This window comes from Triticum aestivum, chromosome 7A (genome assembly GCF_018294505.1).
Source record: "Triticum aestivum cultivar Chinese Spring chromosome 7A, IWGSC CS RefSeq v2.1, whole genome shotgun sequence".
Classification (NCBI taxonomy): Eukaryota; Viridiplantae; Streptophyta; class Magnoliopsida; order Poales; family Poaceae; genus Triticum; species Triticum aestivum.
This window is the reverse complement of record NC_057812.1, coordinates 107,130,837-107,158,471: the sequence shown is the minus strand read 5'-3', so window position 1 is coordinate 107,158,471 and position 27,635 is coordinate 107,130,837. Positions and strand designations below refer to the sequence as shown.

General features: G+C 51.5%; 1 protein-coding gene across 1 annotated transcript; it reads left to right on the top strand.

Annotated features, from left to right (window-relative positions):
- Nucleotides 1–6,328: 6,328 nt before the first annotated feature.
- LOC123154087 (putative leucine-rich repeat receptor-like serine/threonine-protein kinase At2g24130) lies at nt 6,329–9,595 on the top strand. The gene is made up of 2 exons (XM_044572882.1): nt 6,329–8,927; nt 9,046–9,595. Exons 1-2 carry the CDS (start codon nt 6,329–6,331, stop codon nt 9,444–9,446), a joined length of 3,000 nt encoding a protein of 999 aa, XP_044428817.1. The 3' UTR covers nt 9,447–9,595.
- The last annotated feature ends 18,040 nt before the right edge of the window (nt 9,596–27,635 follow it).

Genomic DNA, 27,635 nt, shown 5'->3' with positions numbered 1-27,635 from the left:
TGGAGGAGGAAAGACATGATTATGATGGCTCCGGTGACCGAATGCCGGTGCAAGAAGGAGACCGTGATGATGGCTCCGGTGACCGAATAGAGTCAAGCCAGGTGTGTGTGTGTGTGTGTATATATATATATATATATATATATATATATATATATAAAGCCTGTGCTGACTAGCTAATTGACGCATTCATTGTTTTGGTATGTACACATATTAACTCTCATCTTTCTTCTTTTTTCTAGCCCTCTGGATCAAGCACAACTTCGGTAAAGAAACGAAGCCCGAAGAAAAAGTTGCGCCCGGATGAAAGGTTCACGATCAAAGCAATCGCGCGCGATGGCCAATCGATTGAACCCATCCGGACAAAGGAAGCATTTGCTGCTCGGTGCGGGGTTCTTGTTAGGGACAAGATCCCGATCAACATCCACCAATGGTTGAAGCCTAAGAGGGAAGACCCTGAGGTCTCTTATGTCAACGATATGTAGAAAGATGATCTTTGGACCGCGCTGAAGGCAAATTTCACCCTACCGCTAGAGGAGGATCCAGAGAAGCCAGTTAAAGAGCAATTGATCAAGTCTCATGCTCTTAAGAAGATGGCAAAACTATTCAGGAGGTGGAAGAATGAGCTGAAAACAACGTTTGTCGACAAAGAAGAGACACCAGAATTCACCGGCCGGTATGAGAAGATCAGAGATCAATGGGATGCATTTATGGCCCACAAGACATCGGAGAAGAGTAAGCAGATGTCAGCGAGAAACAAGATAAATGCTGCGAAGAAGGAGCATCACCATCGGACGGGGTCAGATGGCTACCTCGAAGCCCGGCCATTGTGGGCCAAGGCTGAGAATGACCTGCTTGATAAAGGGGTCGAACCAGAGACATTGAACTGGCCAGACCGTTGCCGGACTTGGTTCTTCGGGGTTGGCGGAAGCTTGGACCCTGTAACAGGGAAGTGCGTTTGGACGAAAGAGCAAATGTGAATACCCGTCACGAAGCTTAAGTACTATATCGCCGCAGTGCAGGACGGGACGTTTGTTCCAGACAGAGAGAATGACAAGCTCACAATGACCCTCGGGAATCCTGAGCACACTGGACGGACACGAGGCACGACAGGCTCCGTTCCGTGGAAGGCTGAATTTCCGGACGCAGGCGGTTACAAATGCCAGGAGAGGAGAAGAAAGTGGAGCAGACCCAACTACAAGCGTTGCACGGTAGGGTACAAGCAATAGAGGAACGAGAAGCAGTTCGCAGCAAGCGACCTGCCGAAGCTACCCCCGAAGCTACCCCGCCATCTCAGCGGAGAAGCAGCATGGCTTCCACCGAGCTGCTTCAGCTGGAGCCTGTCTTCACGGCTCCTGCTAGCTACCCCGTGGATGCTATCACGGAGTCTCAACATTTCCACCTTATGACGCAATGGCAGAACTTCAAAGTCAAGGCAGCTGTCGGCTCTGTTCGACCTCTTGAACCCGATGCAACTTTTCACTGTCGTCCAATTCCAGAAGGATATGCTAGGGTGACGGTGGACGAAATAACGGAGGGATTTGAGGACCTCGAGCTTGACCACCCTACCAGTGAAGGGGAGACACGGCTGGGTTCTGCTCTGAAGACTCCATGCCTATGGCGGAAGGAGCTCATCAACCTTCCAAACTGGACACCTCCGCCTCCTCATCCTCCGACAAGTCAGGGCACTCCGCCTCCTCCTCCTCCTCCTCCTTCTCCTCCTCTGGCGAGTCAGGGCACTCCGCCTCCTCCTCCGGCGAGTGGTCAGGGCACTCTGCCTCCTTCTCCGGCGTGTGGAAGCACTCCGCCTCCTTCTCCGCCTGCGCTGGCGCACCCGAGCAGCCAGCCTCCTCCTTCTCCGCCTCGTCAGCAAGGGCGGAAGAGACCCGCCGCCACTCCGGCTGCTTCGGCGTGTCGTACTAGTTCTCCTCCGCCTCGTAAGCAAGCAAAGAAGACAGCCGCAGCCGCTCCGCCTGTTCCGGCATCTAGAAGTACAGTCAGAGGCGGGAGGCAATTCAGATTCGGTCCATCTCTAAAGCCTCTAGAGAAGTTACCATACGAGAGGTCCGTGGAGGAAAACAAGGAGATCGTGGAAGCCGAAGTGAGGGACTTCTTTGAAGCGGTGAAAGCAAAGAAACATCCACCTCCGGAGGAGAAGGTAGATCCGGTGAAAGCAAAGTGCACACTCGATGCCCTGAAGAAACCACCACCGTCTCCGCCGAAAACCAACTATGAGCGCATTATTGGAAAGTCATTTATCAGTGATCGAAGGTTAGCAGAATGACGAGCTGGGAAAAAAATTGCCCAGCTCGGCGAACAAGCGAACCAATCATGCCCCCCGCTCAAGGTGTCTAGCGATATCGTCGCTAACGATCCAAGGATGCTGCCCGGTTATACCAATCTTGGAGATTACCTGCCCGATGATGCAAATTTTGATATAATGGAGGTGGACGAACACAAATACCAGTACGGGAAGCCTCTCGTCAGAGATGGAACTACTCTGACAACGATGATGCGAAGATTCCATGATTGGTACATGAAAACATGCAGCGAGTCTGGGGGGAAGAATACTTTGACGCTGAGAGTTAAAGAGGAGCACGACCTCATTGGAATTAGACTGTTGTCTATTCCATTTGAGGAGTTCTTCCGGTGGTTCAATCAAAAGGCCCTCGATAAATTAACGGTCACTTGCTACTGTCTGTAAGTACTACTTCTGTCATTAAGTCTCTCTATATATAGCTCAGCTCTTTTATTGCATGTATATATAATTATCCTCACTATATTATGCAGATTGAAGATCGTCGAATGTAGAAAAGCAAAAATCTATGATATTGGGTTCATTAACACAAATCTCATAGATGAATATACGGTTAAATTTGATGCCAAGGAAACCGAGGCCAACTTGCTCAAATCATTGGTAATAAATCAAAACAAAGATAAAATACTCTTTCCTTACAACTTGAAGTGAGTGTTACTGTCTTGTGCATATTCCGTTTCCCTTATTACCCGAGGTTATAGTAATGTAATTGATGAGTTGTGCATGCGTGCGCAGCTTCCACTATATTCTCCTGGAGATTAAGCTTGAGTAGGGACTAGTAACCGTCTTAGACTCGAGACGAAAATCTCCCGAGATCTATGCGGACACGACTAAAATGCTCGATAAGTAAGTTCAATCAATCATTATCGCACCATATCGGCAACTTTTTGTTCATTTCCTGATATCAAGTAACTGTTTTCTTTGTCTCGCGGGGTTTGTAAAGTATTCACCGCACAATCTCCGGGACTGCCGAGGGAGCTGCGATGGACATACCCGAAAGTAAGTATTATTAGCTAGCTGGTTCCGCGCATATCGATTCCGTTGATTCTAGCTACTTTCATCAATGCCATTTATAGTGCTTCATTATCAGTTTGATTAACCTCTATTTCTCGTAAAGTGCTTGTGGCAGGAACAAGGAATGATTACTGTGAATACTACGTTCGCGAGTTCATCTACAACGTGACTTACAAAAAACCTGGGGCTACTCTAAAAGACAATTTGATGTGCGTAAGCAATAATATTCACAAGTTCATTATATTACCATTATTTGTGTTAAGTTTCATTCATATATATGTATTGACCCCCTTCTTCAAATTAGATGTGGCAGATGCGGGATGAACTCCTACCACAAGATCGCATCGAAGCAATTCAAGAGGAATTGGCGGGATTCTTTCTTGACCACGTCATCAATAAAGACGGTGAATACCATCTGGAAGCTGAGTTCATATATAATTAGGGGATTATATTGTAAGGGATCTTAATATTATATATATGTAGCCTGTAGCGCCGGATTGATATACGAAAAATTGTTGTTCGACCAATCTCTCGGAGAAGGAGAGGTCGATATCACTTCTCTCTGTATGAATATGTTCATGACGAACTTATGTACTTAATGGTTTCCTTCATTTGCTTACTAGCTAGCGTGTCGAGGGCCTCTCTATACGCATAGTACGTAGCGTCGACCAAGCACGGAGATAAGAGATGACTCTTCTCTCTATTAATTAATTAGCTACCTAACACAATATGTGAAACCCCTAAAATTAACCATACAAAACCCCCCAAAACCCCCAACCCCCCCCCCTTTAAAAAAACAAAACCCTAGCCCTGAAATACTGACGCGTGGTAGCTTATTGGTCCCGGTTGGTGTCACCAACCGGGACAAAAGGCCCCCCTGTCAGGGCAAGCCGCAGCGGCCACGTGGAGCCCCATCTGTCCCGGTTGGTGTAATAACCGGGACTAAAGGTGTAGGTCTTTAGTACCGATCCTTTAGTCCCGGTTCCTCAACCGGGACAAATGGGCCTTACGAACCGGGACAAATGGCCTTTTTTCTACTAGTACATGCGAAGCAAAAATAAGTGAATCTACACTCTAAAACATGTCGATATACATCCATATATAGTCCATATTGAAATCTCTAGAAAGACTTATATTTAGGAACGGAGGGAGTATAACAAATTGAAAAAGCTCAGACCATGAAGATGTTTACGAGGATTTTGTCATTAAATCATTGACTTATTTGTTTTATATATTTGTCTTCAAATGAAAAGGGTCGCCCTCCCTATATATTTTCCCAAGGCAATTTAGGATTTGTGCAAGATTACTTCATGGGCAAGTGCAACTCTTTCGTTTACTCTTATCCACATATTATCCTGAGATCTAGTAGTTTTTTAGCGTAATCCAAGATCTGGTAGTTGGCAGTATGTTAGGGACGAGAGTGAAGTAATCATTGAAACGAGTTGCGCCCATATATTACCGTAGAGCTTCAAAAGCATCTCTTATTCTCGTTGCACTATCCATTTAGAGACACGTCCTTAGGGAAGCATTGTCAAGTATCTCTCTTAAATTGGTGTTCATATCGTGTCAGAATAAAATGAGTTACTATTTCTATGTCAATTTAAGAATAGTTATTCTCGGTCAACAATAAATAACAGTATTAAGTTGAGATATTTTCAGCCCTTTATATTTGACAAAAATCCACATTACAACCCTTAACTTCCCATTCAATTTAGAATTCAACCCTCAACTTCAAAATCGATTGTTCCATACCCTTAACTTTCCAATCGGTTCAAGAATCAATCCCCAGCTTGATTTTGACTGGTTTTGATTGTGCTTACTGCCGACTAGGCAACCCATGTCAGCTTTTGACTATCGAATCAGCTTGGTGGAGGACGCATTGGCAGCACTTCTTGTGGAGGACGCACGGTGACGAGAAAAGAAGGGCTGTTCCTATGGGCTTCCCCTCCATGGGTCGGTTTCTCGGGTTGTAGCGTTTCTATGGATGTATGGAGTCAATTTGGGGGTTTCTAGATGGTCCATGGACCTGGTTGTAATATGTGTTACCTCTAGTGTTCTCTGTACTGCCATTATTGATGAATAGATTGAAAATTTCTCTCACAAAAGAAATAAAATTGGGGGTCTCTGGGTGCGGGGGAGCAGCAGCATGCAGCAGGCAGTGACACCGGGCATCTTGTGTCGCCATTCTCCGCTTCGTGTGCCACCTACCAACAATTTGTATCGCCATTGTTCAAATCAGATAATTTGTATCACCTTTGTTCAAAATAGAAGACATTTTGAATATTTCAGTATGGGCTACATACATATTAAAATGGATGAACGAACACATAAAACGCGGCTATATACATCTAACTCAAAAAAAAAAAATAGAAAATCTTATGATTCAGAACGAAGGGAATGATTTATCCTATCAACTTAAAAATAGTTATTTCTTAGTCGTCTAAAAGAAAGACAAAACCGCAAAACAAAATAACAATAGAACCAAAATCCTTTCAGGTGTTGCTATAGTGCTTTTTGTGAACAATAACCTGGACCTGACGACAACAATACGTGTTCTCAACTAGCACAACTTGCCATGGATAACCACTTTTAATAAACCTGCAAGATGTTTTAGTCTCGTGTGGTTTCACATATGAACTCATCTTTGACGAACAACTTGACGCGTACTTTGACTAATACCATTTCTTGGATAAACAAAACTAGCAGGGGCTTGACTTGCTTCACCAAAGCAAGTTGTACACGCACACGCACGTCCACACTCCCACCCCGAGTCAAACATTTGGCGTTTTGGCGCCAAATCCAGGCGCACGCGGCCTGGTTAAGTTAGGCAGCCACCTTCTCCCCCGCGCGCCTCGTCTGCAGCTCCAGCTGCTTCCTCCAAGCTCTCCCGCTCCCCATAAAACCACGGCATTGTAGCAGACGTAGCTATCAGATGCTCGCCGGTGCACTGTGCACGTCCACCTCATCCTCGCGGCCACCACCCACGTCCTGTCGGCCCCAATGGCCAAGTTGCTCGCCATCCCAATCATCGTCATCCTCCATGTCGCCCTCATCGTGCCGATCGCTGTCCCCGCCGCCGCCGCCGCCATGCCACAGGCACCAGGAGCAGCAGCGCCAGTACTGGCCGACGACCGGTCCGCGCTCCTCGATTTCCTCTCCGGCGTCTCGGCCGACCCCGGCGTCGCCCTCGCCGACTGGGGCCGCTCGCCGCGGTTCTGCAACTGGACTGGCGTCGCGTGTGACCACAGGCGGCGCGTCACCCAGCTGGTTCTCAGCGGCCGCGGGATCCGCGGCGTGCTCTCGCCGGCGCTGGGGCGGCTGTCCTTCATCTCGGTTCTTGATTTGTCCAGCAACGCGTTCGCGGGTGGGATCCCGGAGGAGATTGCCGCGCTGTCGAGGCTGACGCAGCTGAGCCTGACGAACAACCTGCTCGAGGGCGCGATCCCCGCCGGCATCGGGCTCCTCCGGGAGCTCTACTACCTCGACCTCAGCGGCAACCGGCTCTCCGGCGGCATCCCGGACACGCTCTTCTGTAACTGCTCTGCGCTGCAGTACATGGACCTCGCCAACAACTCCCTTGCCGGCGACATCCCGTACTCCGGCGAATGCCGCCTCCCCAGCCTCCGTTACCTCCTCCTCTGGTCCAATGAACTCTCTGGCCCGATCCCGACGGCGCTGTCCAACTCCGCCATTCTCGAGTGGGTCGACTTCGAGTCCAACTACCTGGCCGGCGAGCTGCCACCGCAGGTGTTCGACAGGTTGCCGCGGCTCCAGTACCTCTACCTCTCCTACAACAACCTCTCCAGCCACGACGGGAACACCAACCTCGACCCTTTCTTCCACTCCCTCAGCAACTGCACTCGCCTCCAGGAGCTCGAGCTCGCCGGGAACGGCCTCGGGGGCAGGTTGCCGTCGTTCATCGGCGAGCTCTCGCGCAGCTTCCGGCAGATCCACCTCGAGGACAACGCCATCTCGGGATCCATCCCGCCCAACATCTCCGGCCTCGTCAACCTCACGTACCTCAACCTCTCCAATAACCTCATCAACGGCTCCATCCCGCCGGACTTATCGCGCATGCGGCGGCTCGAGCAGCTGTACCTCTCCAACAACCTCCTCTCCGGCGAGATCCCCCAGTCCATCGGTGAGCTCCCGCACCTCGGCCTCCTCGACCTCTCCGGCAACCGCCTCGCCGGCGCCATCCCAGACACGTTCTCCAACCTCACGCAGCTCAGGAGGCTGATGCTGCACCACAACCGACTTGCCGGTGCCATTCCGCCGAGCCTCGGCGACTGCGACAACCTCGAAATCCTCGACCTCTCCTACAATGGCCTCCAGGGCGAGATCCCAGCGCACGTCGCCGCCATGAGCAACCTCAAGCTGTACCTGAACCTCTCCAACAACCACCTGGAGGGCTCTCTCCCTCTCGGGCTCAGCAAGATGGACATGATCCTCGCGCTCGACCTGTCGTCCAACGAGCTCGCCGGCACGATCCCGTCGCAGCTCGGCGGCTGCGTCGCGCTCGAGTACCTCAACGTCTCCGGCAACGCGCTGCGGGGCGCGCTCCCGGAGGCCATCGCGGCGCTGCCGTTCCTGGAGGCCATCGACGTGTCGCGGAACGAGCTCTCGGGTGCCCTGCCAGAGACCCTGCAGGTGTCCACGTCGCTCCGGGAAGCGGACTTCTCGTACAACAACTTCTCCGGCGTGGTGCCCCACGCCGGCGTGCTAGCGAATCTGTCCGCGGCGGCGTTCCGAGGCAACCCCGGCCTCTGCGTTGCCGGGCATATCCCCGGCATTGCGACGTGCGGCGCGAGACGTGCCGATCACCGGCGAGCGGTGGTCCCCGCCGCGTTCGGCATCGTCGCGGCCGTGTGCATGATGCTCTTCGCGGCCGGGTGCCGGTCGATGGCGACGGCGAGATCAAGGCGGCGCTCGACGTGGCGCGTGGACATCGAGCAGCAGGCGGCGGAGAGGGAGCACCCGAGGATATCCTACAGGGAGCTCTCCGATGCCACGGGTGGCTTCGCAGAGTCTCGCCTGATCGGCGCCGGGCGGTTCGGGCGAGTCTACGAGGGGACGCTCCGTGGCGGCGCGCGCGTGGCCGTGAAGGTGCTCGCGGACCCGAAGGGCGGCGGCGAGGTGTCCGTCAGCTTCAAGCGCGAGTGCGAGGCGCTCCGGCGGACGCGGCACAAGAACCTCATCCGGGTGATCACCACCTGCAGCACGGCCAGCTTCAATGCGCTGGTGCTGCCGCTGATGCCGCACGGCAGCCTCGAGGCGCACCTCTACCCGCACGACGACGACGGCGGCGGCGGCAGCAGCAGCAGACTAGGTTTCGGGCAGCTGGTGAGCATCGCGAGCGACGTGGCCGAGGGGATGGCCTACCTGCACCACTACGCGCCGGTGAGGGTCGTGCACTGCGACCTCAAGCCGAGCAACGTCCTCCTCGACGACGGGATGCGCGCCGTGATCTCCGACTTCGGCATCGCGCGGCTCGTCGCCGGCGCCGAGGCAAGCAGCAGCTCGAGCGACGACTCCGCCGCTCCGTGCAACTCCATCGCCACCGGACTGTTGCAGGGTTCAGTTGGCTACATCGCACCTGGTACGTGACACACACACACAGAGCAATGCTAGACTTACGTAAAGCTAGCATGCATGCTCGATGTGACATTAATTACATTTCACTAATCATGTGATTAACGGCTAATTATTTGGTTCAGAGTACGGATTAGGAGGCCACCCGTCGGCGCGGGGCGACGTGTACAGCTTCGGCGTGCTGATCCTGGAGCTACTCACCGGGAAGCGGCCGACGGACGTGATCTTCGACGAGGGGCTAACGCTGCACGACTGGGTCAGGCGGCACTACCCGCACGACGTCGCCGGCGCCGTCGCCCACGCGCCGTGGCGGCGGGACGGCACGGTGGCCGATATGGCGGTCGTGGAGTTGATGGAGCTCGGGCTGGCGTGCACGCAGCACTCGCCGGCGCTGCGGCCCACCATGGCGGACGTCTGCCACGAGATCACCATGATCAAGGACGGACTGGCCAAGCACGCCGGCGCCGACGACGGTGACCGATCGTTCTCCACGATCAAGGACTCGCTCTTCTCCAACTCAAGTTAATCAACACCCAGAAACCAATTGAGATGACAAGAATTAGAGCATCTCCAACAGGTGTTGTAGATCCTAAAACCCTCCTCGAAATGTACACGCAATATTTTTTACATCTTCATCTTCAGATGTAAAATACAACACCCCTTGAAGATGTAAAATGGCCGGTCGCACATCAACCGTTTTCATTTTTGTCCCGCCAGCCTTCGCCGCCGGCGATTTTTGGCTGGTAACATTGCCGCCACCGCCCGTCCGTCCATCCCTGACCCCGCCGCGACCCCGCCGGTCATCCCCGCCGCGCCGCCGTTGCCGACCGCTGATTTGAGTCCATTCCATTGCACTTCCGCTGCAGTGTCACTTGCCCTCCGCACCACGCCACCGTTGCTCCGCTGCTGGTTCCACTGCTGCTTGTCTGCCGCCCACCTCAAAATCGATCGAATTGGCCACTTGTCCGCCGTCAAATCGCCGTCGCGCTGCCGCATGATATGAGCTCCCCCCGCTGCCGCCGGATTCGAGACGCACACCCGCCGCCACGCCCCCGTCGCTTTCCCGCTGCCAAACTCGACTTTCTCGCGCCGCACGGCCATCGCTCCGCCGCCTCGCCATGACTAATCCGTCGCTCGATTCACAGTCACGCCGCCAACCATTCGAGCTCCCGCTGTTGCATTCGACTTTCTAGCTCTTGTCGCTTGGCCGCCGGCGCACCTGCTGCCGCTGCTCCGTCCGCCAGCACTCCTCTCGGCTCTTGGCGCTCGGTCGCTGGCGCTCATGCCGACTAGTTTTATATCATTAAATACATCATCTATTGAAGTTGGACTTTTACATCATCCATATACATCATTTGTTGGAGTTTCCTCTTTTTTGGAGATGTAAAATGCATTTTTGGTATTTAAAATTTACATCTCCTGGTTTTACATCTCCAAATTTGCATTGAAGATGCTCTTAGAGCATCTCCAACATGCGCTCTATCTTAGCCGCGCGCTGAAAAAAATCGCTTTATTGCACGCAGGGGAGGGGGGCGAAATGGGCGCTCCAGCAGCCGCGCAATAATCGCGCGCGCGGTAAACTTGGTTCAGCGTGAGGAGGAAAACGGCATCGCACGCGGTGTATTTGCAGCGCCAACTCCCGTGCGCTGGATAGCGACAATTCACGCGCGAGCAACCAACTGCCGCCCTGACCTCTCCGGTTGCCCCGCGTCGCCGCTGGCGAAATTCCACCGATGGAAGGCCATGCCCACACCCCCCGACCCCTCCCTATTGTGACCCCTTCGCCATAGCCGCCTCCACCGCCGCAAACCCTAGCACGGGGTTGAGCTTCGGCTTCGCCGCCGGCGCCCCTCCTCCTCTAAGCACAAGTTTCGCGCGCGACCTTTCCATGGCGCCACAGACGACCTCGAAGGGTGGCATCCGCCGCCGCCCGCCGTGAAGCCACGGGCCTCCGTCTCCAAGCGACTGAGTGCGGCGGTGGCGACGGCGGCCCGGAAGAAGAACAAAGCGGACGGCTCTTATAGGCGGCCGATGAAGAAATTTGTAGCGCATCTGGCCGCGCCTACGCCGGCCAAAGCGCTGCAGAGCTCGCAATTTTTTGCGCCGGCGGCCGATGCGCACAAGGTGTTTGATGAAATGCCCACAGGGAATGATTTTGTCCCATTTTTTGTTGTTGTTTTTAGATAAATGTTTACATGTGGATAGCTTAATTTGGTTTTTCTTTTATCATACTTTGTAGTTTCAATGATGACACATATATGTCAACTATGGGTGTTGGCTCGAACAATTCTCATTGGTCTCAAACCAATGATGTGCATGAAGATGATCATGAGTATGAAGTGGATGAGGATGGTGAGGGTATCGTCGATGCACCGAAAGGAAGAGTGGGAAACTACACCATTGACGAAGACGTCTTGCTATGTAATACATGGTTGCATGTGTCTATGGATGCCAACGTTGGAGGGGACCAAAATAGAGATACATATTGGGTCTGGATGAAGGAGTTCCTTGATAGAAACAACAAGAGTGGAATTGAGCGCACCGATAGATCTTTTCGCTCCGGGTGATCGGCAATCAACAAAGATTGTCAAAGGTGGGCGGCGGCAATGAAGTCGGGTTGCCTAATAAACTCAAGTGGCACTTATGATAGAGATAGGGTAAGTGCCATTTCTTTATGTTCCATGTTCATGCTTCATCTTTGGTGTTTCAAGTGATAACTTGTTATTTTGTTTGTAGCTCACTATTGCACAAAACTTATTTCGAGAAGAAGATCAAGAAAGGCAAGGTCAAGAAAGGGAGAGCATTTGTCTTGCCCCATTGCTTCGAAGTGTTGACGGATGAAGAGAAATGGAAGAACCGTGATGTCCTAGAGGAGAGCAAGAAAATCAAGGCAACTATTGATTTGGATGATGATGAGGAGGAGAGGAGGCATCAAGTGATGATGGCAAGAGGAGCCCTACACCAAACTCGGTTGGCTACTCCAAGCCAAAAAGACCAAATGAAGATAAGAAAGAAGCAAAAGAAAAGAAGAAGAAGAAGAAGAAGAAGAAGAAGAAGAAGAAGAAGAAGAAGAAGAAGAAGAAGAAGAAGAAGAAGAAGAAGAGAGGAGATGATGAGTTAAAGAATTCTATGGAAGCTATTTTGAAGGCAAGAAAGGAAGCAAACGAGGAGAGGAGGATGGCAAGGAGCCAAGAGTCGCTGGCCGAGGAGAGGAGGTTGGCAGAGGAGAGGAGGGTGGCGGCCGAGGAGAGGAAGGTGGCATTGGAGGAGAAGAAATTGGCCATGGAGGAGCGAGCTAGATTATTGAAATGGGAAAAGTACTTGTTCTTCATGGGCATATCTACCTTCGATGATAGGCAAAAGGAGTTCATCAATCTTTCCCGTGATAAAGTCTTGGTCCAAAAAAGATTGATGGCCATGGGAGGCATGGGAGACATGGGAGCTACCATGGGAGGCTTCGGAGGCATGGGAGCTGTCGGGAGGCTTGGGAAGAAGCATGTGAGGCATGGGTGCCAGAGGCTTCGGAGGCATGGGTGGCTTCGAAGCTACCATGGGAGGCATGGGAGCACCTACAGGAGGCATGTGTGGCTTCGAAGCTACCATGGGAGCCATGAGAGGCATGGGTTTTGGGTCTCTCATGGGAGGCATGAGAGCACCTCCGTGTGACATGGGTGGGCGCGTGGCTTCCGGTGTGCCTCACATGCCTTCATATGATGCCGTTGAAGATAGTGCGAACACCGTCCGAGTTCTAGTTCACAATGAGGCGCTTGAAAATGAATAGGAGGAGGAAGATAATGTGGCATGATTGTTGATGTTCATTTGTTTGTGTGAACTTTTGTTTATCATGAACTTAGTTGGGTGATTTTAAATTATGCCATGCAATTGAACTATGTTATGTTGCTCCAACTCATTATTTTGCATATTTGTTTTATCTTTAAAAGATCATCGTATTATCAAATTGATATGTGTTGTTTCGTATCTGCCAAGCGCGCGCTGGTCGCGCGCGCTGTATTTACCGCGCTCGATGAAGCCCTACAGTGACGCGCTAAAATTTATAATGTCTGAAAAAGCAACCAACCCCACGCACGCGAAATCGCTCTTTCGACACTATAATAAAATTAGCGCGGCGTCTGTTGGAGATGCTCTTAGCATTAACAGACGCGCCACGTACGTGTGTTGACGTCAAGAATGCATTGCCGCTCCGCTCCTTCGATCATTCCAGTGTCAGTGTCTGTTCCTCGTGGCGCATTAGGGATCTCTCATCTCTGTGGAGGCTGCAAGTACAACAATATTAGTTTATCCAAGGTTGGGGATCGCCTACTACTACTAACGAGTAGTGCTAATTCTTTGAGTTGTTTAGTAATTCTCCAATGGACATGACACTCGATGGTGATTAATCCATCCAATATCCATGCAGCAAGCAAAGCATGCATGTCGGACTCCATTAGTTAGCCGGCCATGCACGCCTGATCATCATCGCCAGTATTGCAAGACAAAAGGATCTTGAGTTAGGTCATTATTCAGGTGCCCTCACGACCAAGTTGACATAAGCAAACGAGTTGATTAACATTCATACAAAGCAGGCACTGTTCGCTGCATCTATCTGATGATCTGTAGCACGTAGTTTAATGTTGTTGTGGATTCGGTAAGAACTTCCATACACACTCTCTGTCAGATTATTTAGGTTTTTCCATCGGCACGCTTGCTAGCTTTAATTAGTCGGATTCAGGGTATGCAGCAGAAAGCGATCGACGCACTGCTTCTGCTCAGGGAAGATGGATTGTTACCTCAAACATACTAATACTTACAAATGTTTTGGGGTTTTGACTTTTGACCCGAGTATATAAAAGCAAAAGGGCTTCAGGATATTTAGTATAAGATGTACAGACAAACAATCAATCTGAAGATGTCAAAGTGACAAGGTATGATCGATCTTTGCGCGTGTGCGCATGTGCATGTTCAGACTTAGTTTGTGACCCAAACACCATTAACTTAGCTGACGAAAGAACAAAGCTTGAGCCTGATTAATGAAAGGTTAGTAGTATCTGACACGACATTGGAATATTGACCATGCAATCACCACGCATTGTACTTTTTGGGCTCGTTGCAGGCTGAGCAGCAACAAGCAAAGGTTGATATGATTGTAATTAACGCGTATTAAGTGCTTCTTCTAATTGTCCATGTTGCATCCGCGTATACCAGACTGCGCATATCTGATGCATTTATTTGTCTCAGCTTCTTTTTGTCCAAAGACGCTGATATCCACCACACGTGTGGCATAATAGGCATTCATCTAAATATCGTGTATGGCATGAGCAGAGGGCAGCCCATACGGACTGTGTGTGTGCGAACAGTAGAATTGCCTACATGTGTGGGCGTAGCTATTTTGTGCCACACGCCCAATAAATACTACTTATCCTCACCCCGCGCGTGTGGCACTAAGCAAATATGCTCACACGTCCTGACGCAGCTACATTAGGCACCTGTGGGATGACGATTTAGTTGCCATCCGGGATGGCAGATGTAGTTATCCGAGATGGCAAATATGGTTGTAGAAGCATGGCAACTCTCTCTGTTTTGGTTAACTGTAGTTGTCATGTCTAATTTATGGTAGTTGTCGCGTGTAATCAAACCATAGTTGTCGTGTGTGATTAACTACTTGCCACATATGGTCAAACAATTGTTGCCATGTCTGTTTACCTAGTTGTCACGTGTGGTTAATCATGGTTGCCATGTATGTTTATCTGATTGCCACGTACGTGCAATTGGAGTTGATGTCTAGCAAACGAATCATAGTTGCCATGTGTGTTTACCTGGTTGCCATGTACAAGCAACTGCGGTTGTCATCCAACAACGTACGACTGCTGTGTGGGCGAAAAGCAGTTCGCCCACATGCGCGTGTACTAGGTGGTGGTTGTGTGGGCAGAAACTAATTCGCCCACACAGCGCAGCTGGCAACCGCGTGTTGTTGGGTGTGTGGGCGACCTCTCCAACGCCCACACACCGGCCTTGTCCTACGTGGCACGCGAAAACTGCCTCGGTGTGTCAAGATTCGTGCAAACTTAACTCGACCACTAGTAGAAAATGGGTTAAATGTAAAGCACATTAGTGCCGGTTTGATTTTGAACCGGCACTAATGTGTGCATTAGTGCCGGTTCCAACGGCTAGCCAGCCGCTCTCATTAGTACCGGTTCGTGGCGAACCTTTAGCACCGGTTCGTGCCACAAACCGGTACTAAAGTGAGTGGTGGCAGGATGTTGTCAGTCTGGGGACCCTCCTCTCTGTTCTTTTCCTCTTCCACTCAAGCTCATCACACATTTTGCCCAAAATTTGTCAAGATTTAAAGGCCCCCATCCATTCAAATGATCACAAAGGTTAGCAATTTTATCCTTTCATCTCTCATTGCTAGATTAGCTCTTGCAATGCTTTATATAGTGATTGATTTGTGAGTTTAGTAATTTGGGAGGAATTATATATATGTGCTAGTATTTGATTTATATGCAATCTGAGGTCAAAAATAACACTTAGTTTGCATATGTAGGTGTGGTTTACTTAGTGCCTTCTAAATCTCCGTCGTAGCACCGTTGATCGCCCGCAACGTCCCGTCGCCGGCACCACCTTGTTGTGAGCCTCTTGTTCATGAATGTTTTATATAAAAAATTGATGTTTGTGTGATTTGGATATATAGTTACTCGTATAATTATATTACCCATACGTTGTTTATTATACATAGTGCCATGGTTTTGATATCCGTCCCCGTCGGCCCTCGTCCGGGTTATGATTCAGATGTGGTATATTCTCTTTTAAAACTATTTGTTGCATTTCGTGTTTATGACAAATTATGCCCATGAAGTTGACATAGATATTTGTATGTAGGAGGTAGTTGAACCAGAAATTCCAACCGACCCTATTGTCGAGAGGTTAAATTTAGTTGAAAGAGAAAACGAGGATTTGAAGGAAAAATTGAAAAGAATTGAGGGGTGAAGATGGAATTGGAGTTACATGTTGCCGATGTCGTTGATGATCACAAGATTAAGATGGAGAAAATGCGCTTGAAGATTAGAAAGATTAAAAAATATGCCATTCATAGTGAGGCTTGGTATCATTATGCTGTTGGATCAACTGTTACCTTAGTTGCGATCTTGATCGCATTTGTTGTTGCATTTAAATTCTTTAGCTAGAGAGTTATTTGTTTGTTGCATTTAAGTGTTGTATGAACTTTATGTATGAACTTGTATTAATTTGGTATTTTTCGGTGTTGTGTAATGAAGTTGAGCCGACAATGGATGTACGATGACCGATGCTCTCCCGAGTTCATTAATGGCGTGCAAACTTTTCTGCTTGCGGCTGAGGCAAACAAGCGGGAGGATGGTTTTATGCCTTGTCCATGTGCTGGCTGTAAGAATGATCTAAATTACTGTAAGTCAAGAACCATTCACGTCCACCTGTTTAAGTCCGGTTTCGTGCCCCACTATAATGTTTGGACCAAGCACGGAGAAAGAGGGGTTATGATGGTAGACAATGAAGAAGAAGAGGATGACGACAGCTATCCTGGCCATGGGTTCCCTGAATACGATGATACAACAATGGGGGAAGAAGCTGAGCCGGTAATGTGGGAAGAAGCTGAGCCGGCAATGCGGGAAGAAGCTGAAGAAGAGGCATCAGATGAGCCCGTTGATGATCTAGGTCGGGCCATTGCCGATGCAAAGAGAAACTACACAAGTGATTTGGAGAAGAAGAAGTTGCAGCGCATGTTAGAGGATCACAAAAAATTGTTGTACCCGAATTGCGTAGGTGACAAGAAAAAGCTGGGCACCACATTGGAATTGCTGTAATGGAAGGCAGAGAATGGTGTATCTGACAAGGGATTTGGAAAGTTGCTGGTAATGATAAAGAATATGCTTCCAAAGGACAACGAATTGCCCGAGAGTACGTACGAAGCAAAGAAGGTTGTCTGCCCTCTAGGGTTAGAGGTGCAGAAGATACATGCATGCCCTAATGATTGCATCCTCTACCACGGTGAGTACAAGGATTTAAACGCTTGCCTGGTATGCGGTGCATTGCGCTATAAGATCAGTTGCGATGACCCTGGTGATGTCGAGGGCGAGCGGCCCAGGAAGAAGATTCCTGCCAAGATGATGTGGTATGCTCCTATAATACCACGGTTGAAACGTTTGTTCCAAAACAAAGAGCATGACAAGGCGATGCGATGGCACAGAGAAGACCGTAAGAAAGATGGAAAGTTGAGAGTACCCGCTGATGGGTCGCAGTGAAGAAAAATCGAGAGAAAGTACGGGAAGGAGTTTGCAGATGATGCAAGGAACGTATGGTTTGGTCTAAGCGCAGATGGCATTAATCCTTTTGGGGAGCAGAGCAGCAACCATAGCACCTGGCCTGTGACTCTATGTTTGTATAACCTTCTTCCTTGATTGTGCATGAAGCGGAAGTTCATTATGATGCCGGTGCTCATCCAAGGCCCTAAGCAACACGGCAACGATATTGATGTGTACCTAAGGCCATTAGTTGAAGAACTCTTACAGCTGTGGAATGGAATAGATGTATGTGCGTGGGATGAGCACATGGGGGAAGAATTTGACCTAAAGGCATTGCTGTTCGTGACCATCAATGATTGGCCTACTCTCAGTAACCTTTCAGGACAGACAAACAAGGGATACCGCGCATGCATGCACTGTTTGGACGATACAAACAGTATACATTTGGCTAATTGTAAGAAGAATGTGTACCTGGGACATCGTCGATTTCTTCCGAGCAAGCATGCCGTAAGAAAGGAAGGCAAACATTTCAAAGGTGAGGCGGATCACCGGACGAAGCCTCACCACCGTACTAGTGCTGATGTACATGATATGGTCAAGGATTTGAAGGTAGTCTTTAGAAAGGGTCCTGGCGGACAACCTGTTCCGAATGACGCTGACGGACGCGCACCCATGTGGAAGAAGAAATCTATATTTTGGGACCTGCCCTATTGGAAAGACCTAGAGGTCCGCTCCGCAATCGACGTGATGCACGTGACGAAGAATCTTTGTGTGACCCTGCTTGGCTTCTTGGGCGTGTATGGGAAGACAAAAGATACACGTGAGGCACGGGAGGACCAGCAACGTATGCACGGAAAAGACGGCATACATCAGGGTCATGCCAGCTACGCTCTTATCAAAGAAGAGAAGGAAATCTTTTTTGAATGCCTGCTCACTATTAAGGTACAGTCTGGCTTCTCGTCGAATATAAAAGGAATAATAAACATGGCAGAGAAAAAGTTTCAGAACCTAAAGTCTCATGACTGCCACGTGATTATGACGCAACTGCTTCCGGTTTCATTGAGGGGGCTTCTGCCGGAAAACGTTCGATTAGCCATTGTGAACCTATGTGCATTCCTCAACGCAATCTCTTAGAAGGTAATCGATCCAGAAATCATACCAAGGTTAGAGAATGATTTGGTGCAATGTCTTGTCAGTTTCGAGTTAGTGTTCCCACCATCCTTCTTCAACATCATGACGCACGTCCTAGTTCACCTATGCGAAGAGATTAACGTTTTGAGTCCTGTATTTCTACACAATATGTTCCCCTTTGAGAGGTTCATGGGAGTTTTAAAGAAATATGTTCATAACCGTGCTAGGCCAGAAAGAAGCATCTCCAAGGGCCATGAAAATGAGGAGGTCATTGAGTTTTGTATTGACTTTATTCCTGACCTTAAGCCGATTGGTGTTCCTGAATCGCAACATAAGGGAAGACTAGATGGAAAAGGCACGCTAGGAGGGGATCAAATAATATGTTCTCTCACTGAAGCACACTACATAGTTCTACAGAATTCCGCCTTGGTGGCTCCGTATATGGACGAACACAAGAATTTTATATGCTCCAAACACCCGGAGCGGTCTGATGACTGGATTACACGTGAACAAACCAGGAGTTTTGCCGGCTGGTTGCAGACACGTACCATGCATGACGCCTCTATTGAAGATGACTTGTACTCACTGTCTCTACCATCTTTGAATATAATGACTTTCAAAGGGTACGAGATAAATGGTAATACATTTTACATGATCGCCCAAGATAAGAAGAGCACCAACCAAAACAGTGGTGTCCGCTTTGATGCAGCAACCAAGACGGGAAAGGAAACATATTATGGTTATATACATGACATATGGGAACTTGACTATGGACGTGGTTTGAAGGTCCCTTTGTTTCGGTCCAAATGGGTCAATATGACACAAGGTGGGGTAACGGAAGACCCGCGGTACGAAATGACAACAGTGGATCTCAACAATCTTGCGTATGCAGACGAACCATTCGTCCTAGCCAATGATGTGGCACATGTTTTCTATGTGAAGGACATGTCTACCAAGCCGAGAAAAAAAAGATAAGGAAGCGAAATGCATCATACAATGAGCTAAAGCGGCACATAGTTCTTTCTGGGAAGAGAAACATCGTAGGAGTGGATGGCAAGACAGACATGTCAGGAGATTATGAAAATTTTGATGAAATTGCTCCATTCACAGTGAATATTGACCCGAGCATCCCGTTAAATGATGAAGATTTTCCATGGTTACGGCGCAAAGGGACACACGATAATAAAAAGTTTCACACCCAAAGATCTGGGATGTGATCGGCTTCACTATCATCACTTTCTTCTGTGTTACACACCCAGGAGGGAATCTCTGTAATAGTTAGGATAATTATGTGTTTTGGCATTTGAAAAGCGAAGAAATTTTATGCGCAAACAAATTCTTTCATGCATTTACTGATTTTTTCAGCTAAATTGAAAAACACTTCAAATGAACTCCGAAAAGATTGAAAGTTGGCATGATATCATAATTTCACCCACATAGCATGTGCAAAAAAGTAGAGAGGGTTACGGCAAAAAACTGGATGCATTTCGTGTACAAAATAGACAATCTCTTTCGAACTATCAGGGTTTCGGACGAAAACTCATCTTTTACAAAGCCATTTCATTTTTTAAATAACCTAAGCATTACCAAATTGAATATAATGATAAAACACACTAATATTAAACATAAAAAAGAATCACTGAAAAATGTATTCACAAAGAAACTCTAAATACAACAAAAAACAACTAAAAATAAATAAAACAAAATTAATAATGCAGAAAAGAAAAAAAGAGAGAAAAAATGCCCGCCTACTGGGCCACATCGGCCTGCATACGACTAGAAACCCAACCTGTTGTTGGGCCAGGATGCAGGCCCGCAAGCCCAATAGGCCCCACATGGCAGAGTAGCAGAGGTAGGCCCAGAAGGCCTGTATTTGAGAGGAGCTCAGTGCAGTGCCCGCGCCGGGCTTATAATCTGGTCCTGGCGCTCCTCGACTAGCGAGGTGGGACTAAACATCTGCGCCCCTCGCCTGCAAGCGCACCCCCAATTAGTACCGGTTGGAGCCACCACCCGGTACTAAAGGCCTGCCCTTCCCGCCGCTTGGCCTGGCCAAAACAGATCTTTAGTACCGGTTAGTGGCTCCAACCGGTACTAAAGGTCCATCCTATATAAGAAAACACTTCGAAATTTTGCAGTTTCATCTCCTACTTTCTCTCTGCTTCATCGCCGCCGCCCCGTCCCGCACCGTCGCCGCCGCTGTCGCGCCGTCCCCGTCGACTCCGCGCCGCCCCCGTCCTCGTCGCGCCGCCCCCGTCGCGCGGTCCGCATCGCCGGCCCTTCCCCATCCCCGCACCGGCCCGTGTCCCCTTGCCTGCACCGGCCCGCATCGCCGTCGCCTCGACCTCGCCCGCGTTGTGAGCCTCTGTCCCCCCTCTCCTCCCTCCAATCGAAGCCACCGCGCGCCGTCGGCGCCGTCGATCGCCTTGGCTCGCCGTTGCGGCCGTCCTTGCGCGTCCCCGCACCATCGCCCTGCACACACACAACACATACACACACATACACACATACATAATTTTTGATCTATTTTTAGTTTTTAGTTTTTCTGTTTTTAGTTTTTAGTTATTAGTTATTAGTTATATATATATAGAAATGTTAGTTTTTAGTTTTCTGTATTAATGTTAGAAATGTTAGTTTTTAGTTATTAGTTATATATAGAAATGTTAGTTTTTAGTTATTAGTTTTCTGTATTAATGTTAGAAATGTTAGTTATATATAGAAATGTTAGTTTTTTTCTGTATTAATGTTATAGAAATGTTAAAGAAAAAAATTTGTTATAGAAATGTTAGAAATATTAGTTTTAGATATGGTCAATGTTTTTTTAGTTTATTATATTTTTAGTTATAAAATTTAGAATTTGCATATATGAAATCACCATCCATCATTTAAAAATTGTTACTTTACTTTTGCGGCATATAGTATTTGTTGTCGACGATGCCCAGCCTGCATCCTCGCCATCGACCCGTTCGCGATGACGTCCTGCTTCACAGGACCCATGTCCGGGACTGGGCTCCACCGGGCTGGCACTGGGAGGTGCTACCTTCAGGGGCGCGACGCTTGGTGAGGAACCTGGCCTCGGGTCCCGTCGTCGACCCTGATCTCCTTTGGTGCCATTCGCGTGGGCCACTTTCAGTGCGGAGGAAGCCAGCCCCGCCGGAGGTGGTACGTCGCTGTGTCAGGCAGGAGGACGAGCACGTCCATCGCTACATGGCTGCTATGGACGTCAAGTTCTCTAATACCCGGCAGGTTCTTTGGGGAGATCACCCGAGTTATGATCCAGTGATCGTTCCTTCACTTTGGTTGTCCACCGCCCGCGCCTCAGGAACCGTGAGTGTCGGTGTACAAAAACAGGGGTACACTTTTTGTACCCCTATAACTGTGCACGGGCAGTCTGAGCCACGGGCACCACCACACTTAGCAAGGCAAGGGAGGTGAGCCAAGGTAAGGCCGAAGCTCAGGAGAAGCAGAACGACGCCAAGACCAAGACCACAAAGAGCAAAGGGGACAAAGCGGACCCCCCGGCAAGATCCTTGCCGGGAGGCGGTTTTAGCAAACCCGGCAAGACCCTTGCCATGGCAGCTCGCCCCACACCTACGGAGTGAGTCACCCTTGAGTCCACTGTCCCCATGGGGCAAGGATTCGGGAGACATCCCCGTGGTGGCATGCAGATCTTTGTGAAGACATTCAAGATCAGATACACCCTTTAGAAGATGATGATCCTTGGCGGGATCCCAGCCAAGGAGGACCACAAGGCCCCCGGCAAAAGCCTTGCCGGGGATGACAGCAGGCGCCACGGCAAGACCCTTGCCGGGGCCCCGGCAAGGCCCTTGCCAAGAACACCCGTAGGGCCACCATCAGGCCCACGCCAGTCAAACCTCCACCGCCGTTCGCATGCAGCTGCCGACCCAACCAGCTGGGCAGGCACCTGCGTGGCGGCATGCGGATCTTCGTGGAGACCCACCACTGCGCCACCTCAGCTGCCTGCCTGCCTACATGGCACCGCGGGCGCCGCTGGCCAGGGCGCGTGTCGACACGAGAGGGAGCGGCGACGGACGAGACAGGGCTCTCCCCCGTCCCCGATAAAGCAAGGACACCTGGGCAAGACGCATTAAATGCGCCTTGTCATGTAATGCAAGGGATAACCTCACATCACTGTACCCTTTCCACCTCCTGTGTGCCACTGTGGCAACCCCTTTCCTATAAAAGGAGGCCCGAGGCGACCAGGAGGAGGATTCGGCTTTTTGGAGCTCCTCACGCCCCATAGCTAGCTCAAGAACACAGATATACAATCCACCAAAGCAGGAGTAGGGTTTTACGCATCCTCGCGGCCCGAACCTGGATAAACGAACCGTGTGCTATCTGTTTGATCCGCTCTTCTCACGACCCCGCGCCCCACAACCGTAGTAGGGATTCTTGTGATCCCATTGGTGTCGTTCCCACTAACATATTTGGCGTGCCAGGTAGGGGGCGTAGTTGTGAGAATCGGCTCTAGCAGTTAGCTCGACACTCCTTCATCTTCCTGACCCTTGAAGAAGAAAGGAGGCCAGAAGATTGACACTCGAGCGATCGCAAACAGAAGCTAAGTTGCACTGAACCCTTATTTATGCTACCCTTCTTATTTGAGGTTATTCCCCCTGGAGATATTCGCTTTGTATGAGAAACATGCACGCCAGGGGGCTCTACCACGATCAGCAACGCCCTTGCCCTGTTTCGAGTCCGCTCAACAGCTCAAGCGGCTGCGTCGAGAATGGCAGAGTAGCCTTCAGCGATCAGCAACGCCCCCGATTCTGACTCGAGTCAAACTCGACAGTTCGAGCGGCCGCGTTCAGAATGGAAAGGTGGCTCGTGCGTCAGCACGCATACCTGGCTGGCCATGGGGATCCGTCCTCAAAACGCCGCTAGGGGCTTCCGCGCCGGAAAGCCTTCTCGATCGACGTAGGGCACACATACAAAGAGGAATTGAACAGGGAAATAACATGCATGAAAATTAAGAGTACTTTGAAGTTATATTACATCACATCATAGCTGCGGTTCTAACTAAAGATAAAATTTGTCTTGGTCGGGAACCCGCAGCGGCGAAGAAGAACGGGGTGCCTAATCCCGGCGCTGGCCTTCCACCCTCTTGATTTCGTCGATGCAGTCGGTGATGGGCTTGATGTGCTCCTTGAGCGCCGTGAGGTCAGCACCATCCGGCAAGCTCTTCATCGCGGCCGCGAAGTCAAGATCGGGATTCCAGTACGCCATCTTGGTGAGGACCTTGGTCACGACCCTTCGGTAAAGTCGCCGGGCCTCCTCGGCCAGTGTGGCCGTCCTGTTGGAGTGAAGATAAGCCAAGGCTCCAAGGACGCCCTCGAAGAACAGGGTCAACTTGGTGTTGACGGTCCCGCTGCGCTCAGGGGCGTACCTCACGTGTGGCATCCCCATGGTGGCCAACTGCGAGGTGACCCTGCCGGCGACCTCCTCCAGACGGCTGATCCATCTGTTCTCGCCCGCCACATAATCCTGGTGGGAGGCGGCCTCGTTCGCCCGCAGCTGCTTCTCCTCCTCCAGGCTCCTGGTCAAGGTCTCCTCCCGAGCCCTGCTCTCCGACAGCATCTTCTCGAGATCCTCCAGCTTCAGCTTGAGGTCTCTGACGGAGTTTTGCGCTTCGGAGAGCTCCCCAGCCCTGCTGATGACCGCTCCTTGCGCCTCCACCAAGGCGCTGTTGAGCGTGCTCTTCTCGTTGGACAGCTTGAGGGCCTGCTCCTTCAGCTCGTCCTGCGCCACCTCCAACTCCCTTACCTTGCCGGCATGGGCCAGAGCCTGGGCATCGAGTGCCTCCTTGTGCCTCTGCTCCAGCTCGCGAGTCCGCCGCGCGACAAGGGCCTCGAGCTCCTCATCCTTGCCATGGAGCGCTGCGGCAAGCTTCGCCTCACGCGCGGTGAGGTCCTCTTCCTGGGAATCCAGTGCGGCTTGATGCTGGTTCCGGACGGCCTCGACCGCGGCAACCAAGTTCGCCGCCTGTTCCTGGGCCTTCTCGATGTCAGCCATCTTCATGGTGAACTCGACATTGCGCTTGGCAAATTCCTCCTGAAGGGCCCTCTGCTCCTCGCGAGTCTGGTGGAACCAGGTCTGCGTCTCAGCAACGCGCGCCTTGAAATCCACCTCCGCCTGGTCCACCGTTGCCATCCTGGACTTAACCTTGTCCAGACAGACACGGTAGAGCGCCTGGAGTTTTCGCAAGTTGGCCCCCATAGCGCGGAAAAGCTGCTCTTTCGGAGAACCTTCACCGCCAACGCCCGGCTCACCGACAACCTCAAGCCCGGTGGTGGCAAGCACCTCGCCGTCAAAGACTTCTCCTTCGGCGGGCGCCCGGGAACTTGACGCCCCTGGGAGGTGGACGAAAAGATCGTCGCCCACCTTCAGATACCTACCGGGGCCTGAGGTTGAGGAGGAGGGAGGCTGATCATCAACCGCCTCTTCCTCGGCGATGGCCTTGCCGGCTTCCCCGGCAGGCCCACCGTTGGCGCCCTCGGCAGAAGCCTCCCCGGTCACCTTGGCGGCCCCCGCCGCGGTGTCCTTGGCAGCATCCTTGGCGGCCTCATCAGCGGCGACCTCGGCAGCGTCCTTGGCGGCCTCCTCAGCAATGTTCCCAGCAACGGTATCCACGTCCTCCATACCTGTTGAAGGAGGGTCTGGGTAGTAATGGGAGCATGGGAGCCAAGAAAAGAATAAGGGAAAAACAGAGACGAAGGACAGGCGACTCACCAGTGCCAGGCTGTGAAGCAGAAGTCCCGTCTCCGCCAACATTTGGCGCCGTGGCAGAGCCACCAGTGCCCAAGTTCCCCTCTTCCTCCATGGGTGTGGGCTCCGTGCCTGATGCCCTTGCCGGGGATGCCCCCCGCGGCGGCGTAGTCAATGGGGGTGGTGTGTTAGGAGTAGCCCTCTGTGGCTCCTCCTACTACCGCTCCCCTCCTGCAAACCCGGCAAGGTCAGCATCATAGCGTCGAGCGCCTACCACATGTCGAGTAAGAAGAAGGTGAAGAACTTATGCTGGGGGCTGTGCCGGGGGCTGCTGTCTGGGCTGCTCAACACCACTAGTGGCGTCCTTGAAGCCCCAGCTAAGGGCTGACTGCTCGCCGAAGCCTTCGCCCTCTTCGCCCTTTGGGCCAATGTCTCTGCATCCCTGCAAAAGCAAAAACGAATCAAGATGGGTTGCTTAATTCAGAGGAATGGAAATGACAGTAAGGAACAGAGTACTTACTCGTCATCCACCTCCTCCTCTTCCACCAGTTTCCTTTTCCTCTCCGGGCTGAGAGGCCCAAGATCAAAAGGGAGCTCCACAACATCATCCGAGTCGACGCCTGCCGGAGGAGGCGAAGGAGGCGGCGGGGTTTGTGCGCGCCCGAATGAGGAAGGGGCTATTGTCTTCTTCTTCTCAGCGGCCTTCATCAGCCTCTTGGCTGCCGTGGCCCTCCTGTGGCGCCCAGACCCCTCCAGGGTCAATTGAGGCCGCGCAGCCTTGCTGGGCCGGACCGACTCACCGGAGCCAGCCCGCCGCGGGACTCGCCCTCTTCCCCTGGTTGGCGTCGAGCCCGCCGCCACGTCCTCCTCCTCCCCCGACGACTGGTCAGCCGCGTCTTCGACGAGCGGAGATCCAGTGTCGGCGTTGCTGACCTCCCCGGAGGCCCCTGCCCACTGGGTGAGCTCCTCTTCCTCCGCCGTCGTTGCGGTCTTGTCCTCCACGCCCCCGGTGCTGCCGGCCTCCATGGCAAGCTATGCCTCCCTCGCCCTAGTGGTGATGTAGTCCAGCTCTGCCTAGGTGGTGTCCATGATAAGCCACCGCTCGGCGTCGGCATTGACGTACACCTCAATTAGGGTGTTGAAGAATCGCTGCACATCCTCGTCCTTCGGCTCCTCCCAGCTCAGGACAGGGCCGTGCGCATTACAGTCCAGCATCATGGCGATGATCTCGGACCGACGCGAATTGTTGCACAACGGGACCACCCCCGCTGGCAGCTTGAAAAATGGCCCCTTGAGGGACTTGCCAACCTTTGCGGCAGCCCTCGCGGCCTTGCCGGTCCGCTCGACCTCGCCATCGCGACCCACATCAAGCTAAAAAAGCCGCTGGCAGAAGTGGGCATGCGCCAGCACTGTGAAGTTGTGATCGAGGCCGGGGCGGAGTCGCATAATGTCAGCCGGGTTCGTAAAGAGCCAAGCTGGCCTCCCCTTGTTGTGCAACGGGGCGATCCGGCGGCGAATGAAGTCCGGCCCGATCATCTCAAGGGTGAGTCCGACCTGGGTGAGCCGGAGAATCCTGGTGGTGGCGATGGTGAGCCTCCCATCGGCGGCGTCAACATCACTCCAGTCACTGCCACGGACCGGCGGCACTCGGCGGACCTTGCAGAATTCCGGTGGGTTCTCATCTTCAATCCAGCACCACCGGCCACACCATTCCTCCCACCTCTCCTTCACGGCACCGTCCGGGTACGCCCCCTTGGATCTTGGGATCCAGGTGACGCAACCGGAGACGGCTCCTCCTGGCTGGATTTCGAGGGAAGAAGTAATGGCGGAAGAGCGCCGTGTTGGGCTGCACCCCGGCAAAGCCTTCGCAAAGATGCACAAATAAAGCCATGCACGCCAGCGCATTCGGAGTAAAATCCAAGAGGCAAAAGCCGAAGGTGCGCATAACGTCGTAGAAGAAATCGAAGAAAGGAGGGCATAACCCGCAAGAAAAGTAATCAACGAAGAAGGGGTACCGATTTGAGGCAGGATCAGCGCAAGCAGCAGGAATGATGCGCGTCGCCGAGTGTCCCGAATCCTCTCCCCCCGTCTTCACTCCCCATAGGGGCTTGAAGGAGGCCCGGAGCTCTCGAACATCAACCGTTGAGGGGAAGAAGAAGGCGGACTTCGTCCGATCCCCCGACAGCGCGCTCTCCGGCGGCTCCACCGCCCTGGCGCCCTTAGCCACCCCCTTGCCCTTGGCGAATTTGGGAGCCATGGCGACCAAGAAGTTCAGAGGGCTGAGGAAGGGGGATGGCAAAGCAGCGGCGGCGGGCGATAGCGAAAGCTTAGGAAGGAAGGAAGAGAGGGAACGGCGGCTCTGAGATTGGAAAAGGCACAAGGGAAGAGGAGAAAGTGAGCAACGCGCCCACGGTTATTCCTTCTTATGGGGGAAAACGCGGGCCGCCTCCTTTCACATTAATTGTGATGTGACGCATGCCCGCGAGAAGCAACCCCACGCATGCCGCCCATGTCACACACGCCACCCCGCGCCGCGCCACGCGCGGGAAGCATGGGAAGCACAGCGTGCGAAGAGACTTACCGCGGTAAAA